General features: G+C 45.7%; 1 protein-coding gene across 1 annotated transcript in view; it reads right to left on the reverse strand.

The window, feature by feature from the left end:
• Positions 1-293: 293 nt before the first annotated feature.
• The window catches only part of LOC126471343 (Down syndrome cell adhesion molecule-like protein Dscam2), a 401761-nt gene continuing 387663 nt past the window's right edge, over positions 294-14391 (reverse strand). Inside the window, exon 6 of the mRNA XM_050099464.1 lies at positions 294-483. Coding sequence (XP_049955421.1) covers positions 294-483 — 190 coding nt within the window. The remainder of the gene's footprint in view (positions 484-14391) is intronic.

The following is a 14391-nucleotide window of genomic DNA, read 5'->3' on the forward strand; positions in this document are numbered from 1 at the left end:
CACCAAGTCCCGTAAGAGGTCGAGCCTGGAGTGCATCTGCACTGAAGAGATCATTGGCTGTCTCGCTTTGTCCTTTCGGACATGTCCGAAAGAACAGATACAAATTACATATATGTTGCCATTTTAGTTCTTTAGTGTCATGAGTCTAGTTTGAGACGGAGAGGTTGGCACAGCACAAGTTGTCGTGGCGGGCCACATCAGGCTCCGAGACGACTGGAACACTAAAGAAAGAAACTAGAAACTCGTGGCGCAGCAGGCGGCCGCGTGGCGCTGCGCAACGGGCGACTGCAAGTCTACTCACTGGTGATGAGCAGCGCGGTGGAAGCGCGCTCGACGCCCACCGAGTTGTTGACTACGCAGACGTAGCGGCCCGAGTCCCGCAGCAGGGCGCCGCCCACGTACAGGCTGCCGCCCACCTGCCGCACGCGGCTCTGGCCAGGCGGCGGCACGGCCGCGCTCCGGCCGCGCACGCTACGGAACCACCTGCACGCAAGAGCAGGCGGGGATTCAGCCCACTGGCGTCGTAGGCTACTGTTTCAGGCAGCGCAATACTGGAAACTCCTTACTGGGATGCAAGTAATGTAAACACTAACGGGAAATCTCTCACCAAAGAGGTGCCGCCCGGCCTGGCCGAGCGGTTCTAGGCGCTTCAGTCCGGAACCGCGCGACTGCTACGGTTGCAGGTTCGAATCCTGCCTCGGGCATGGATGTGTGTGATGTCCTTAGGTTAGTTAGGTTTAAGTAGTTGTAAGTTCTACGGGGCTGATGACCTCAGATGTTAAGTCCCATAGTGCTCAGAGCCATTAGAACCATTTTTTTAACCCATAGTACTCAGAGCCATTTGAACCAATCACCAAACAGGTAACGCGTAAAGCGGTCGCCACACTGTCGTACACAGGGCAAATCACCTAAAACTTGTAGCACGTATGTTGCGGAAATGGAAAGTGGTATTGATTGGACTCGCAGTCAGGGGCTCGTACTGTTAAACAATAAACAGATTGTAATAACATTTAGAAAGTGTATTGTTTGTGAAAACTTAGACTTTTTTAAATAGAAAAATTAATACTGACGCTGACAAATTAAAAGTACGATAAATCAATCAGAATGTCAGTGGTGTTTGTTGCAGGATTCTAGTGCGAGTCGTTTACGAGACATTTTGAGAACTTCACACACAGGCATTTGTCAAATGCCTTTGGTAGCATACACTAAAGAACACAACAGATGTATACACTAGCTATGTGGAGTTTGACCAGTAACGAGACAACTGACCATCACAGGTGTTGTTCAAAGTGATCACTGGCATCGGAAATATACGCTTCCAGTCTGGTATGGAACGACTGCTGCAGACGCACCACCATTTCTGATGTCGGAGCTGGGTGCAGTTGGTATGTCGTTGTAGAAATCGTCTTTCAGCTTTCCCCATAGAAAAAAGTTTATAGACGTCAGATCTGGGGAATGGGCCTACCGAGGCACAGGTCCTCTATATCCAATTCATCGATATGGAAACAGTTCGTGAGGACATGCTGCAGTATTACGTGCACTGCAGGCTGCACAGCCACCGTGTTGGTACCACAGGTTCCTCCTGCATTGAAAATTTTCCACGGTGACACTTATCTGTGCCAGTCAACCTGTATAGTTGCTAGGTATCGTGTTCTTATATTTACTTGGAGTGTGCTCGAGTGTTCCTTGAGCGCACTGCGATCTGCTAGTCAGTTTTCGTGTGACAGTCGATGCAGTAGGTCGTGAATGGACGATAGGATTTAGCAATGCAGAAAAACCAGCACGTGCTCATCTTGTATGGAGAGTATAGGGAGAATGCGGTTCCTTCTTGTACAGTTAATGCGTCAAGATACCCCTATAGACGTCAACGATCTCGGCAATTATTTATCAACCTCTTCAACCAGCCAGGTGAATGTGGTAGTGTAACATATAAGCAACGTAGTAGAAGGAAGCAAATCACGACACAAGATGGGGAAATTAATGTTCTAGCTGGTGCTGCAGCTGATCCGCAGGTTAGCTCGTTTGGAATCGCATGAGAAACTAGCACGGGTCAAGCGAGGGTCCTACACACTCCATCTACATAGGTTACATGCCTGTCACATCTCTTTCCATTAACAGCTGCGTAGAAACGGTTGTCAGAATTGTGTTAATTTCTATACGTAGGCATTAAGACAGGATAGTACAGATGAATCATGCATCTTGTTTCGTGATGAAGCCAAATTTACCAGTCGTGCCCAGGTAAACCGCCGAAACATGCACTATTGGTCTGTTGACAATCCCTATTGGCTTCGTCTGGTGGACTGGTAGCATCCATGGAGTGTGAACTTGTGGTGTGGTATAGTGAACCATCAGCTCATAGGCCCATTTTTTATAGACAAGACACTGAACACACACGAGTATCGCAGCCTCCTAACAGACCATCTCCCACTGATCCTAGAAGACGTTCTCTGCAGAATAGGAGGAACATGTGATACAAGCATGATGGTTGTCCAGCCTGTATCACGAAGTAGTACGCCTTGTCTTCATGAATTATTTGCAAGTTCACCTGTAAACTTTTTTCTGCAGGGAAAGCGGAGCGACGCTGTCTACAAGAACATAGCAACTACACCCTATAATACGCAACGATGTGTTACTGCAGCCTGCTCCAACATCTCCGCCGAAATGCTAGCATGTGTGCAGCAGTCGTTCCATACCAGACTGGAGTAGTTCCATACCAGACTGGAAGGGTGTATTGCCACTACCGGTGGTCATTTTGTATACTACCTGTGATAGTCAATAGTGTTGTTACTGGTCAGAATCAATATAAGTAATGTAAGAAGTTATGTTGTTTTTTATTGTGTGCTACCGCAGGTAGTGTCGGTGTGGGAATGTTTCAAAATACGATATCTCGTAAACGACTCGTACTAGAATCCTGCAGCAAACACCATCGGCATTCTAATTTACCCCGCTTTTAGTTTGTTAATACCAATAGGCATTGTTCAGTTTAAAAGTGCAGGTTTGCGCAAAAATACGCTTTCTAAATATTATTACAATTTGTTTATTGGCAAACAATGCAAGCCCCTGACTACGAATCTGTTCTGTGAAAACTGCACGTCAGCAGCACCACCTATTTCCGCAACATTTGCGGTGCAAGTTTTAGTTGATTCGCCCTGCTTACACTGATGAGCTGAAGCATTATGGGCACAGCGCACCGCGCGCTTGAATGTTGCCTGGTGGCGTCGTCGGCACAAGACGAAGTAAGGAAAGTATACAGGAGGAGCAGAGGCAAATGGGGCATCATTCCAGCTATGCTACGGGGAAATCAAATTACACATTTGAGTTTGTGAAGGACACACTGCTAAAACTGCTACTGCTCAGTGTCTTGGGACGAGCACCTCCGAAAGCTGGTCGGCTGTTCGAGTGCTGCTGTCGGGAGCACTTAGAGAAAATGGCTCCTGAATGGTGAAACCACCAGCAGGTGAGAAAGTGCTGGACGTCGACTCCTTTTCCTTCAACATCTGCTTGTAGGCCTGCCCGCTGTGTAAAGCAGGATAGACAGTGGTATGGGGCACATCAGCGATAGAATACAATGCTGTTGTAGGAACATGCATTTCTGAGCCCACAATTCAGCGCTGCCACACTATGTGTGCCATATTGACCCAACGAAATAATCAGTTACGATTAGAGTGGGCAGAACGATCATCCAGTGTGAACCATGGATCCACGGAATCAAATTTTTTATTCTGCCAGGTGGATGCCGTGTCTGGAATATCTGCTCAACACAGGCACCGCGCCACGGACGTAGACTGACGGGGGCATCTGAGTTCTCAATGGTCCTGTCGTTGTCATCTGAGGCATCGTGGCAGCTGTGTGCTACGTCATCATCGTGGCGGACCATCTGTATCCCTTATGCTTGTTATCTTCCCTGACAGAAATGGTATCTTCCAGCAGTCTAACTGCCCATGTCACGAGGCAAGAATCATGCTACAGTAGTTTTAGTAACACGACTATGAACTCACATTCGTGTCTTGACCTCCAAATTCAGCTGATCTGGAACCCATGAAACACATGTGCCATGCTATCAGGCGCCACCTCTCTGCCCACAAATCACTCTCAGCACTATAGGACTTAACATCTGAGGTCATCAGTCCCCTAGACTTAGAACTACTTAAACATAACTAACCTAAGGTCATCACAGTCATCCATGCCCGAGGCAGGATTCGAACCTGCGACCATAGCAGGTGTGCGGATCCGGACTGAAGCGCCTAGAACCGCTCGGTCACAACGGCCGGCGAATGACCACAGCGCTGTAGCGGGACTGAGTGCCGTATGATCCAAAAGCATTAAAAATAAACGCGAAATACCGGGTGATCAAAAAGTCAGTATAAATTTGAAAACTGAATAAATCACGGAATAATGTAGATAGAGAGGTACAAATTGACACACATGCTTGGAATGACATGGGGATTTTATTAGAACCAAAAAAAGATAAAAGTTCAAAAAATGGATGGCGCTTCATCTGATCAGAATAACCTGGTGAATTACAGACCCAAATAACTGACAGTAATTTTCAGCATGGTTTTGGAAGATATATTGTGTTAGAACATTATGAATTACCTCGGAGAAAAAATTTTATTGACACATCGTCACCACGTATTGAGAAAGTAACATTCTTGTGCAACACAACTAGCTCTTTATTCGCACGAATTGAGTGCTATGAGCAGGAAATCTCAAATTCATACCATATTTCTAGATTTCCATGAAGGCTTTTGATATCATTCTAATCAAACTGCGTGCTTCTGGAGTACCATCTCAAATGGCTATGAGCACTATGGGACTCAACTGCTGAAGTCATTAGTCCCCTTGAACTTAGAACTAGTTAAACCTAACTAACCTAAGGACATCACAAACATCCATGCCCGAGGCAGTATTCGAACCTGCGACCGTAGCGGTCTTGCGGTTCCAGACTGCAGCGCCTTTAACGGCACGGCCACTTCGGCCGGCTGGAGTACCATCTCACTTGTGCAGATAGATTTGAGATTTCCTGCCAGAAACGCCACAGTTCGTACTAACAGAGAGAAGGTCATGGTGTAAAACGTAAGTGATATCTGGCGTTCCCCAAGGAAATACTTAGGCAGTCGGCTGTTGTTGGCCTACACAAATGATTTAGAAGACAATCTTAGCAGCCATTAAAGTTGTCAGAAGATCAAAACAAACTGCAAAACGATTTAATCAAGATGTCTGTATGGTGTAAAAAGTAGCAATTGACCCTAAATAATAAAAACTATGTGAGTACTAAAAATAATTCATTAAATATCGGTTACACGATAAATTACGCGAATCTCAAGACTATAAACTCAACTAAATACAATTACGAGCACCTTATGTTGGAACGGTCATATGGATAATGTTGTGGGTTGGCAGGAGAGCCAACACCGGCTACTAGAGGAATCCAAAAGGCCCACGTTTCAGCTCACGCAGGCTGGCGTGAGGTCTGGAACAGGACAAGGAAATTAGACTTTAGAAAAACGGACGTAGCTGATGGAATACTTAACTTTAATCCATTCATGATGAGCGTCGCTCTTGACGGTACATGTTTTACAGTATCAATAGTAACTGGTAATGGCGCCTTGCTAGGTCGTAGCAAATGACGTAGCTTAAGGCTATGCTAACTATCGTCTCGGCAACTGAGAGCGTATTTTGTCAGTGAACCATCGCTAGCAAAGTCGGTTGTCCAACTGGGGAGAGTGCTAGGAAGTCTCTCTAGACCTGCCGTGTGGCGGCGCTCGGTCTGCAATCACTGATAGTGGCGACACGCGGGTCCGACGTATACTAACGGACCGCGGCCGATTTAAAGGCTACCACCTAGCAAGTGTGGTGTCTGGCGGTGACACCACAGATAATATTGTGGGGAAGGCGAACCGCCGGCCGCTGTGGCCGAGTGATTCTAGGCGCTTCAGTCCGGAACCGCGCTGCTACTACGGTCGCAGGTTCGAATCCTGCCCCAGGCATGGATGTGTGTGGTGTCCTTAGGTTTAAGTAGTTCTAAGTCTCGGGGACTGATGACCTCAGATGTTAAGTCCCATAGTGCATAGGCGAACCAAAGAGTGCGTATTATTGGCGGAACACTTAGAAGATACAATAACTCCACTAAAAAGAGTACTACCACGCTGTATGCTATGCTTACCAGATAAAACTGACGGACGACATCGGATAATTTCAGAGAACTGCAGGTACTTGAGTATTACCACGAAGTAGGGAAGAGAGTGCCACGGATATGATACGCTAGTTCAGATGGTAATCATTAAAACAAATATTTTTTTCGTTGCAATTAGATCTTTTCAAGAAATTTCTGTCACCAGTCATCTCATCCAGTTCCGGAAGTATTTCATGGACGCCGGCGTACGTAGGGAGAAATGATCATCGTAATAAAATATGAGAGATGAGAGCTCGCACGAAAGTATTTAGGTATTCGTTTTTTTCGCGCGCAGCTCCATAGTGGAATGGTAGAGAAATATTAGCTTCTGTCTAGCGTTCTTCAGTCAACGTTCGTCTGCTGATTTTAGGGACGTTTCACCAGCACTCTTAGATCGGCCAAGGAGAAAAGGGGAACCACTTGTAATGGCGGGAATATACCGCATATCATGCACACGCGGAAAAGTTAATGTCGGAATGACTGGACGATCTACCAACACCAGGACCAAAGAACATAAGCGAAATTGCAGGTTGAGGCAGGGGGAGAAATCGACTGTGGCAGAATGTGAGACCGACCACATAGTAAAATTCGCCGACACGGAAGTTTTGGCTGCAGAGAAGCAATATCACAACTGCTTGTTCAGAGAAGCTACAGAAATACAAAAACACGGGAATAGTTTCAACAAGAAAAAAGAAAGTCTTAAGGTGAGCGAATACTGGATTCCCGTGCTGCAGCGAACGACCGTTGCAGGTAGCAAGAGGAGAACCGCACCGGAAATGACCGCGGAGAAGCTCTCGGACGTTGGCGCGCCACGTACACACAGTCTGCGGCCGCGACTCGGCTCCAGTTCACCACCAGCAATGGAGGGTGAAGCTTTGATTGACAGTGGCAGCCACTCGTGCTGGCAAAACGTCAGTAAAATCATCAGACAAACGTCGACTGAAGAACCGAGACAGAAGCCAATAGGCAGTTTGTCAACAAGTGGCCACGAAAGCCTTACCAATTCTGTGGTAGAGAAATAGTTTGAAAGTCTTTCGATGAACCCTCTGCCAGGCACTTAAGTTCGAATGTAGCTCTGGTGTCACATTCATCTGGAAACCTACCGAGGATTTTTTGAGTCCACTTCCGTGACTGCAAACTACAGGCCTGTGACGTAGGATAACTGTGGGTGGGACACCTGGGGCCACGTATCTGTGGAAACCTGCCAGGCACTCTTCGACTCCACGCTCTGCAGGATCGCTACTATGTGGCGTCCTGAATGAGGACGAACACGCCGCCAAGCAGGAGGTCAAAATGTTTTGGCTCATGAACTGAAGTCATCTACGACGTCGTCAGCTAGAATCTGTAATTGCTGAGCATTAAGGAACTATGAAGGTACAGTGAAAAAAAATGTCAAATTGGCAACGAGTGTGCTACAAGTTTGGATACGCAAATGATAAGCGTTGCAACTCCACCGCAGAAAGTACCTAGGCATAACGCTGTCTACATGGTGTTCTAAACTCAAGGACGAAGTAGCTTTCGCGAAGTGTGTTGCTATCAAGTAACATAGCTCAATGAAACTTGCAACATACACAGAAAGAATTGCTGTCGTATAGCACAGAAAGTAATTGAAAAAATTGCGTAATGAGACGAAAAGAAATGACTCATTCGAAGAAAATAATTACACTGACGTCATGGTGATTTACGATGGTCCCCTGGACAAAAGGATGGCCATAATTTTTATAAGGGTGTATGATTACCACGGACGACACTGCATGCACTGCAAGGTGCTCCAGCAGTGGCCACAAGGTTGGTAAGGAGTTCTTGTGGTAGGGCGTTACTTCCCTCCATCAGCGGTGTTCACAAATGCTCGACACTCGTTGGTCCATGTGGATGTACTGCAGAACGTCTCCCCGACGCGTCCCAGAAGTGTTCGTTGCGATTTAAGTGGGGCCAACGGGCAGGCCGGTTCATTCGCCAAATATCCGTTCGTTCCAAGAGCTCCTCCGCCTGTGCTGTTTGATGCGGTCGCGCGTTGTTATCCGTAAAAATGAAGTCAGAGGCAAAATGCGCCTCTGAAAATACGCACGACGGGAAGGGGCACAGTGTCACACTTGTGTGTCTCTCGGCGTCGCCTTCGACGCCGCCAACCGCTGAAACGCACCTGTTCTTAGCGGGTTATCGTCACTTCGACTCCTGCGTTCAGGTTGGTTTCCGCGGTATGCGGCTGGGCCTGTAGCCAGCCAGAGGGAACAGAAGATAGCAACAGACATGCACCTCTTGCAGCATCTGCCGCAACTTCGATTTCGTTGTTGTTGTGGTCATCAGTCGAATGACTGGTCTGATGCAGATCTCCACGCTAATGTATCCTGTCAAGCCTCTTCATCTCCGGGTAGCCACTGCAACCTATATCCTTCTGAATCTGCTTACTGTAATCATCCCTTGGCCTCCCTCTATGATTTTTATTCTTGGTGCCTCAGAATGTGTCCTACCAACAAATCCCTTCTTCTACTCAAGCTGTGCCACAAATTCCTCTTCTCGTCAATTCTACTCAGTACCTCCTCTTTAGTTACGTGATCTACCCATCTAATCTTCAGCATTCGTCAGTAGCACCACATTTCAAAAGCATCTAGTCTCTTCTTGTCTAAACTGTTTATTGTCCATGTTTCACTTCCATACATGACTACATCCCATACAAATACTTTCAGAAAAGACTTCCTGATGCTTAAATCTATGCTCGATGATAACAAATTTCTCGTCTTCAGAAACGCTTTTCTTGCCATCGCCAGTCTACATTTTGTATCCTCTTTTACTTCGACCATCATCAGTTATTTTACTCCTCAAATAGCAAAACTCATTTACTGTTTTAAGTGTCTCATCTCCTAATCTTATTCGCTCAGCATCACCTGATTTATTTTAACTATATTTCATTATCCTCGTTTTGCTTTTGTTGACGTTCATCTTATATCCTCCTTTCAAGACAATCTCTGTTGTGTCTAGACAAGACAGCCTAGACACAATGAGAGGAAGCCGAAAGGCACTCGCTAAGCTAAAGCAGGATGGCGTGAGGTCTGAAACAGGATACGTAATGAACGCTATAAAGAAAAGTACGTAGCTTCTGGAATACTTAACTTTAATCCATCCTTTTGGTACATCTGGAGATTGTGGCGATACAAGTGAGACTCTTTAGATACATGCAATGTTACTAATGGCGCCTTGATAGGTCGTAGCCATTGACTTAGCTGAAGGCTATTCTAACTATCTGCTCTGCAAATGACCGAGGCTTCGTCAGTGTGCATCGCTAGCTACGTCGTCCGTACAACTGGGGCGCTCGGTCTGCGATCACACAGTGGCGACACGCGGGTCCGACATGTACTAATGGACCGCGGCCGATTTAAAACTACCACCTAGCAAGTGTGGTGTCTGGCGGTGACACCACACTCTCCATTCCGTTCAGCTGCTCTTCGAAGTCCTTTGCTGTCTCTGACAGAATTACAATGTCGTCGTCAAACCTAAAAGTTTTGATTTCTTCTCCCTGGGCTTTAATTCCTACTCCAATTTTTATCTTTCCTTTACTGCTTGCTCAATATACAGGTTGAATAACATAGGGGATAGGCTACAATCTTAGCATACTCCCTTCTCAGCCACTGTTTCCTTTTTGTACTCCTCGACTCTTTTAACTGTCATCTGGTTTCTGTACAAATTGTAAATAGCCTTTCTCTAGAGAATATTCCACTCAACATTGTCAAAAGCTTTCTCTATCCTATTGCTTGCGCCTGAGTCCCTCATTGTGCGCGGGGTTAGCATGGTTAATTTGGATTTGGCATGTTAATGTGAAGGGGTGGCCGGATGCCCTTCCTGCCGCCACACTGTACCCCCCAGGACGGAATCAGAGTACCCCATCTGTCTGTGTCTAGTGTAAATCATGGAAAAGTGCGGACGTGTTTCAAATGTCTGTGAGTCGTGTAACTGAGGCGGAATGTGGGAACAGCCCGGCATTCATCTAGCAGGATGTGGAAAACCGCCTAAAAACCACATCCAGGCTGGCCGGCACACTGGCCCTCGTCGTTAATCCGGCGGGCGGATTCCATCCGGGGTCGGCGCGCCTACCCGACTCCAGGAAGCAGCGCATTAGCGCTCTCGGCTAACCTGGCGGGTTGTCAAAACCTTTCTCTAAGTCTACAAATGTTATAAAAGTTGGTTTGCACTTCCTTACCCTATTTTCTGTGAGGAGTCAAAGGGTTAGTATTACCTCGTGTGTTCCTACATTTCTTCAAAATCCAAACTGATATTTCATGAGGTCAGCTTCTACCAGTTTTACCATTCGTCTATAAAGAATTCGTGTTAGTATTTTGCAACCGTGACTTATTAAACCGATGGTTCTGCAATTGTGACACATTTCAGCATCTGCTTTCTTTTTAATCTATATTATTATATTCTTCTTGAAGTTAGAGGGTATTTGACGTATCTCACATATCTTTGTCGTGGGTGGTCCTCTCAAAGCTATCAGTAGGTCTAACGGAGCCTTGTTTCGACTTAGATCTTTTTCCTTGCTCTGTCAAAATTCTTCACGCAGTATCATATTTCCCATCTCATCTTCGTCTACGTGATACGTCCTCTATCATTTCCATAATATTGCCCTCAAAATACATCTCCCATGTATAGACTATCTATATATTCCTTCCACCTTTCTGGATTACCATTTGCTTAGGACTGGTTTTCCATCTGAGTTCTTGATATCCATACAGGTGGTTCTCTTTTCTCCAAAGGTCTCTTTAATTTTCCTGTAGGCAGCATCTATCTTCCCCCTAGCGATATATGCTTCCACATCCTTACGTTTGTCCTGTAGCCATTCCTGCTTAGCTATTTTGCTCTTTCTGTCGATCTCATTTTTGAGACGTTTGAATTCCCTTTTACCTGCTTCATTTACTGCATTTTTATATTTTCTCCTATCACCAATTAAATTAAATATCTTTTGTTTTACCAAAGTATTTATAATGGCCCTCGTCATTTTACCTACTTGATCCTCTGCTGCCTTCAGTGTTTCATCTCGCAAAGCTCCCCATTCTTCTTCTATTGTGTTCCTTTCCTCTATTATTCTCAATCGTTTCCCAATGCTCCCTCAGAAACACTCTACAACCTCTGATTCTTTCAGTTTATCCAGATCACATTTCCTTAAATACCCAGATTTTGGCAGTTTCTTCAGTATTAATCTGCAGTTCATAACCAATAAATTCCGGTCAGAGTCCACAACCACCCTTGGAAATGTCTTACAGTTTAAAACCTGGTTCCTAAATCTCTCTCTGTCTAACCATTATATAATCAGTCTGAAAACTTCCGGTGTCTCCAGGTCTCTTCCACGTATATAACCTTCTTTCATGATTTTTAAACCAAGTGCTAGCTATGATACAAAATTCTACCAGACGGCCGGCCGGTGTGGCCGAGCGGTTCTAGGCGCTACAGTCTGGAACCGCGCGACCGTTACGATCGCAGGTTCGAATCCTGCCTCGGGCATGGATGTGTGTGATGTGCTTAGGTTAGTTAGGTTTAAGTAGTTTTAAGTTCCAGGGGACTGGTGACCTCTGAAGTTAAGTCCCATAGTGCTCAGAGCCATTTGAACGATCTACCAGACGGCTTCCTATTTCATTCCTTTCCCCCAATCCATATTTACGTACGACTTTTCCTTCTCTTCCTGTTCCTACTATTGAATTCCAGTCTGCCATGACTATTAAATTTTCGGCTCCCTTAACTATATGAATAATTTCTTTTATCTCATCATACATTTCTTCAATCTCTTCATCATCTGCAGAGGTAGTTGGCCTACAACGTCCCCTTGTGTAGTCCCCGCCCGTAGATCTGAATGGGGATCTGTTTTACCTCCGGAAAATTTTACCCAAGAGGATGGTATCATCATTTAAGGGGGATTGAACGTCACATGGGCCGACTTGGGGCAGGAGAGGTACCACAGGACATTTTAATTTCTACTGTCTATACTTTTACACATAAATTCATAAAACTTTGTTAGCATAGCCAGGAAGGATTCAGGATTCACACTCATAGCAGTATAAGTTCGAAAACAAAACTAAATAATTTTTTTACATGTGAAATTTCATCATTTTTTTCACTTACTATTGGCTGCATTTGTTGCTATAGGTACAATTTTCTTCATAAGTAACAGAGATCCTTCGATGAATTTTGCACAGCATACAAACCATACTTACATGTGTATGAAACTCTAGAATTTATTTAATTGATGAAAAAATGAAGGAGCCGTTACATTTTAAACTTCGTGTTTAGAAAAAACTCCGGCACACAGTTTTAATCTGCCAGGAAGTTTCATATCAGTGCACACTCCGCTACGGAGTGAAATTCTTATTCTGGAAACATCCCCAGGGCTGTGTCTAAGCCATGTACTCATAATATCCCGTCTTTCAGGAGTGCTAGCTCTGCAAGTTTCGCAGGTGAGCTTATGTAAAGTTTGGAAGGTAGGAGACGAGGTACTGGCAGAAATAAAGGTGTGAGGACGGGGTGTGAGTCGTGCTTGGGTAGCTCAGTTGGTAGAGAACTTGCCCGCGAAAGGCAAGGGTCCCGAGTTTGAGTCTCGGTCCGGCACACAGTTTTAATCTGCCAGGAAGTTTCATATCAGCGCACACTCTGCTGCAGAGTGAAATTCTCATTCTGGAAACATCCCCCAGGCTGTGGCTAAGCCATGTCTCCGCAATATCCTTTCTTTCAGGAGTGCTAGTTCTGCAAGGTTCCCAGGAGAACTTCTGTAAAGTTTGAGAGGTAGAAGACGAGGTACTGGCAGAAGTAAAGCTGTGAGTACCGGGCTGGGTCGTGCTTCGGTAGCTCAGATGGTAGAGCACTCGCCCGCGAAAGGCAAAGGTCCCGAGATCGAGTCTCGGTCGGGCACACAGTTTTAATCTGCCAGGAAGTTTCATATCAGCGCACACTCCGCTGCAGAGTGAAAAATCTCATTCTCAAATAGTATAGTTAATTATCTCAATTTTACCACAGTTTTTAATAGATTTGGAAAATTCTACAGTTTCATACACCTGCTGTGCAAAATTCATCGAAAAACGTTTATCTGACGTCTCAACAGATACCTCTCCATTGTGGTTGCATCTACGGTGGAAAATTGTAACCTTCCGCTGCGCAAGTATTTCTGCCCGCGTGGAGCCGGCTAGAGCAAGTTTGTCTTTGCCTGCCAGCGACTGATGTACCATCACCGTTTGCACACCGCCTCGAGTCGGACGTCGCCTTCGCCATCCAGACGGCTGCGCTTTCGCAACCCGTGCTCCGAGCCTTGGTGTTCTGCACCGTGGACAAACCGTATTTTGCTTGAAGACAGACATTTCACTGGTCAAGAGAACGTAATCTACGCTCTCAAGAATCAGTTTTCCTTTCGTTGAAGAACAGCTGTTTGTGACGGACTTTTCCTTCAAATTGGTAACAAGAATTTCTGGAGACAGTTTATTTCTGTTTGTAGTACTGCATCAGGAACAGTAGACTGTTTGTGTTCGAAGTTTTCTTGTTCAAATAAACAAAGTTTAACTACACCTACTTCTGATCTTGTGGAAGTATTCTGAGGGAGGAATACTCCATTCGCTAACGTTGAACCGCGAGTGTTCCCCGCTGAAAGACTTAGGGGTAAGTATGCTCATGCAACATACGGTAACACCAAAAGCGATCTCGTTCGACAACGTTCCCGGCTGCAGTACGTGTTCCCACCACTCGACATATGAGGATACGTCTAGAATAACTACTCAGTCTGAACCTACTCTCATCCGAGAAGAGCACGCTACCCCACTCATACTTTCATTCCTTTACGCTCAATAGTTAACATGATATGTTACTTTGTCTAGCTCGTCCTAAGTTTTGCGGAGCAGCGAACATTGTCCATGAGAGAAATTATTACGCAACGGGTTTCTCATCCAGAAATCGAATTTCATTGTTGTTTCTTCTGGGAGAAGATAGTATTATGATTGATGCAACAAGAAGAAATACCAACCAGCACGAGTCTGAATCTGACAGCGACAGGACAGGGCCTCCTGAGGCTGCAGCCCAGCGCAGCGCGGCCCTGCTGGCCACGTGTGGGTAGCACGACTGTCGTGCAAACATACAAGTTGGTGGGGTCAGGAGGGCCGTGCTGGAGCGCTACGGACGGGGTTGTAATACACACATCAAAAAAAGGTTTGCATCACCTCGGTTCCGAGAGTTCTGGAACCTGTACAGAA

This window comes from Schistocerca serialis, chromosome 3, assembly GCF_023864345.2.
Source record: "Schistocerca serialis cubense isolate TAMUIC-IGC-003099 chromosome 3, iqSchSeri2.2, whole genome shotgun sequence".
In the NCBI taxonomy this organism is placed as follows: domain Eukaryota; kingdom Metazoa; phylum Arthropoda; class Insecta; order Orthoptera; family Acrididae; genus Schistocerca; species Schistocerca serialis.